The sequence below is a fragment of the Anabas testudineus genome, chromosome 1 (assembly GCF_900324465.2).
Source record: "Anabas testudineus chromosome 1, fAnaTes1.2, whole genome shotgun sequence".
Lineage (NCBI taxonomy): Eukaryota > Metazoa > Chordata > Actinopteri > Anabantiformes > Anabantidae > Anabas > Anabas testudineus.
Genome location: NC_046610.1, coordinates 22,520 through 27,235, shown reverse-complemented (window position 1 = coordinate 27,235; position 4,716 = coordinate 22,520). Strand labels below are relative to the sequence as shown.

General features: G+C 45.3%; 1 protein-coding gene across 1 annotated transcript; it reads left to right on the top strand.

Moving 5' to 3' along the window:
• Window positions 1-1,090: 1,090 nt before the first annotated feature.
• On the top strand, window positions 1,091-3,133 carry LOC113161747. The gene is made up of 3 exons (XM_026359550.1): window positions 1,091-1,838; window positions 2,049-2,533; window positions 2,711-3,133. Exons 1-3 carry the CDS (start codon window positions 1,166-1,168, stop codon window positions 3,131-3,133), a joined length of 1,581 nt encoding a protein of 526 aa, XP_026215335.1. The 5' UTR covers window positions 1,091-1,165.
• The last annotated feature ends 1,583 nt before the right edge of the window (window positions 3,134-4,716 follow it).

Below are 4,716 nucleotides of genomic sequence, written 5' to 3'. Positions count from 1 at the left end.
GATGAACTCAGGCGCACTGGTAACTCACCCACAGACATGGCAAGCCAGATCACAGAGATAATGCACCTTAAATATGAACGTGCCAACCTGGCCTACCTCCTCAGCTGCCAAAACATCATAGATGGTGAGTCTGGAAAGTATGGGCAAAAAACCATCACTCAGTTCATAAGGCAAGAGACAAAACCAGCTCCTTTTGGTGACTACTCTGACTCAGATGGCTGGAATGGGATCTCTGTTTCGGCACACTACCTAACTGACTGTCTGCTTTATGAGTACCAGCACCAGGAGGAGCCAATCAAAAAACTGCTGCAGGGAACGTTTGGCCAGGCATTCCGCTCAGACCACACCCGTAAAGTTGCTCGGAAGGTCACCTTTTCATCTGGAACCATGTCATCATATGCAGTGATGAATGAAAACTGGATGATTGTTTCATGGGTGATGGTACAGTCCGAGGCAGAGAAGTCACTGGGGCCAATGTTTGAGGGACTTGCGAACCGCTACAGCAACGCAGGAATAGAGAAGGGTCAGTACCACTGGGTAGACAGGTAAGAAATTATTTACTACTTACCAATAATTATAAATTACATTTCATATAATATTTTGCAGCTTGGTGCCAGTTCATTTAGAATAAGCAAGTTTCATAATTAGTGCTGAACGCTGAGGGGTATATTGTTCCCTTTTTATCTCCTTCAGGGATTGCTGTGCAGCATTTAAGGTTGCAGAATGTGCTCCAGGAGAGCACCTGAACTGGGATGCTTGGCGGACATCTGATGCCATTGCTGCTGAGGCCACTTCGGGCAACCTGTTGAACACATGTGCATCAAGGTCCCATTACAATACAGACATCATCGTCAAGCTGGACTTGTTCCACTGTATGAGGAGGTTTCTTCGTGAGTGTGTCTCAGAGCATCATCCCCTGTACAGTTCTTTTGCCCAGTTCTTGTCGGCAGCCTTTTCTGTGGTGGATCAGGAAGACCTGCAGCGGCTTAAAGACGCTTATAAGTTATGTAGGATTCAACCTGCCAACCCCACAAAACAGCACATTCGTGAGCACTGCAGGACCAAGATTCCACCACCGGATGTGCTGATCCAGAGAGTTGAGGGGGTTTTCCAGCACTTCTATCTTGCTAAAGACCCAAATGGTGTGTCTCTCTTTAAGCCCTCAATGCTGAAGGTGTGGCGGATTCAGCGGGTGCACATCCTCCGTGGTTGCCTTAGTGATCCTGAGGTGTTAGGTGGGATCTTGTACAGACATGGAGGAACAGTGCAGCTGAACCACGTACCAGGTGAGGGAGCTAAAGTTCCTGTTTGGATCCCCATCAGAGGCACATCTCAACAAGAGGGTTACCACTTTCATCAGGCTCAGTGGGTCACTGGAACTCGTGTTTCTCCAGAGCTGTTTCAAGCTCAGGGGATGACTGGGGTGGCCCGGTGGAATTACCAACGTCTGGTGGACTTGAAACTGCCAGGGGTTTGCCTTCCAGCTGCCTTTGACCCAGCTCTAATTGCAGATCTCAATGCAGCCTCTGAACGTGTGCTTGGACAAGTTAAATATCCTGTCCTTCATCTGTCTGCCACCGACACCGGGGAGAAGTTTGGACTGGGGTACGTGGAGCCTGGTTCTCGTCCAATTCCTCTTGACTGGGATAAGCACAGGACCAAGACAGGCTCTACCCATAACCCCCCTCCTCCTCAAGACAGCTCAACTGTAACACGGTCTGAGCTTCTGCAGGCCTCCTCCGTGGCTTCAGCAAAGCTGTTTCAGTTTCCAGCCTGCCCTCCAGCTGATGCTGCAGATGAGACTCCAACACCAGTTTTTGAACCTAAGACTGAGCCAGGTAAACATTTGTAAGACATTAGTGGAGATTAATGTATGATATTTCATTTTTCACCTGTAGTTTTTAAAAAGATATTTAATGTATTACTAAACTTTCACGTACACAGATCAGACAGTGATTTATTTTCATCCATAAGAGTGTGTAACTTTAGTTTGTCCCCTTACTTTTCCAGAAATACTTACTGCTCGCTCTCTTGTCTTGTTATTGTAGGAAGCACATATCCACCACCTCTGCCCCTGCTGTCCACACCAACTGCTGCTCGCACTGGACCTGTAAAGACTGGAGGAAGGGTCTTTGTTTTGGACCACAAGCGCTGGCCAGCACCTATGAAAAAGACTATTGATGATCTGCTCATTAAATACCATGGGCAGAAAGACATGCTGAAGCTCGTAGACCAGGATTATGCAGCTCTAGTTCATAACTCCTGTAGAGACCCAAACAGCATGCTTCACCCCACAACCAAATTACACATCTCACAGTACGTTAAGCACCTGAGCAAACTGATGAACACCAGCTCCTCTCTAAATACAAGCCCAGAAAAACTTCAAGAAAGGCAACAACTGTGGCACGCTCTGACAGTAGGGAGTGAGACTACCTCTGTGCCAGTAGTTACCATGCCGGTCCCAGTGGTTAATCCACCTCCACCTGTACAGCCCCTTGCCACACCTCTAACCCCAGACTCCATTGAAAAAATAGTTCTAGACATCATGGAGAAGCAACAACAGCAGCAGCAGCAGCAGCAGCAACAGCTACCACCACCACAACAACAACAACAAGGGCAAAAGAAGACACAGACAAAAACTTGTCTCTCCTGTGGTCAGCCGAAGTCACGATATGAAAATGATGGTTCTTCCGTCCACTTTTTTTACCAGCAAGGTCCTGTCAGGTATTTCTACTGCTCCACAAAAGTTTTTAAAGCTTACGGTGGTGAAGGTCTGACAAATCCAAAAATGCCCTTTGAAGATTTTACCAAGTCACAGTTCTTTCAACGGGAACTGGATGCCACTAAGAAAAAGGTGGAGGAGAGAGACAAACAGAAAAGAAAAAGGACTGAATCACAGCCCACAGGACGCAAGTGTCGGTTTTGTAAAACGGAACTGAAACAGGGACCAAACAGCCGTCACATTCATACAGGTTTCTCAGGAATTGCGGGAAAGTATATTTACTGCCCAGCAAAAGTCTTTTCCCTCTACAGAGATCAGGGCATGGAGAGGGAGATGACCTGGAAAGAGTTTCAGGAAACTCCTTTTTATGACAAAGAAAGACAGAGATGGATGGGGGAAAAGAGAAAATAAGAGAGTATCTTTATGTTGAACTCTCTTAATGGTCAAATGAGAGGACCAGCAGAATATATTTATTTATTATTATCTATATATTGTCTATCTATTATCTATTGTACATTTAATGCTTAAATGTGAATATGTGTGTGTGTGTGTGTGTTTAACTTTGCACCAAGTGTTTTGTGTGACTATTTAATACTGTGACTGTTACTCTTGATGATATGGTCATTAAACACCATTTAATTCATTAATGTTTACATGTCTCATTAAGATGGTAAAAAAAATAATTGCAAATTTAAATGAATTACAACTAAGTAATAAAATATTTAAAATGTACAAATTTTCAAATGATCTAAATGCCAGGTCTTTAGTTTTTTGTTTATATTCACTTAGATGAGAAATTGTGCATTTAAATTATTAAAACATCACTCCTCATCTCTCTGCCACAAAAAAGGTTATTTAAATTAGTTAAGAAAGTAAGAGTCGCGTTAATTGAATCAAACTGAACCATATAATCTTAAAATATGTTTTATCAACTTTGCCTCGACTGGGATTCGAACCAGGATTCAGGCAAAAATGACCGGATTAAGAGCGTGGTTCAGCACCTTGGACAGCAACAAAAATGCTGCAATTTCATTGGCTGTCACTGCGCTCCACCTACACGCGACTGGCCCCCGCGAGTCCATAGGCGGTTGCTCTACCAACCGAGCCATCATCACACACACGATGTTTTCTTTATTTTCCCTTTATATCTTACTGGCAATCCAGGTAAGGATTAGAATTATACTTAAAAAGTAGACTATCTGGTCTTCTGTTAAATAACAATGTAATGTTTCCTAAAATCCACTACATTACTAGTTCAGTGAAAACCATTAGACGAGGCCGTTACGAATGTTTAAAAAAATGGCTAAAAAGGGGTGGTAAAAAGTGATGAAAAAAAAAAAAAAGGGGGACAAAGGGTTGGGGTTAGAAGAAAGGGGGGTTGAGGTTAGGGGAGAGGGGGTGGGAGGGTAAAGGTTGAGATTAGGAGAGGGAGGGGGAAAGGTTAAAGTTAGGAGAAAGGGGGTTGAGGTTAGGAGAAGGAGGGGGAACGGTTAGGGTTAGGAGGAAGGGGGGTTGAGGTTAGGGAAGGAGGAGTAAGGGTTGAGATTAGGAGAAGGAGGGAGAAAAGTTAAGGTTAGGGGGAAGGGAGGTTGAGGTTAGGGGAGAAGGGGTGAGGGGGTTTAAGGGTTGAGGTTAGGAGAGGGAGGGGGGAAGGTTAAGGTTAGGAGGAAGGGGGTTGAGGTTAGGGGAGGGGGAGTAAGGGTTGAGGTTAGGAGAAGGAGGGGGAACGGTTAAGGTTAGGGGGAAGGGGGGTTGAGGTTAGGGGAGAGGGAGTGAGGGTTAAGTTTAGGAAAAGAAAGAGAGAAGGAGGGGTAAAGGTTGAGGTTAGGAGGGGGAGGGGGGGGGGTTGAGGTTAGGGGAGGGGGGGGGGGGGGTAAAGGTTGAGGTTAGGAAAGGGAGGGGGGAAGGTTAGGGTTAAGGGGAAGGGGGGTTGAGGTTAGGGGAGAAGGAGTAGAGGTTAAGTTTAGGAGGGGAAGGGGAAGGTTAAAATAAGG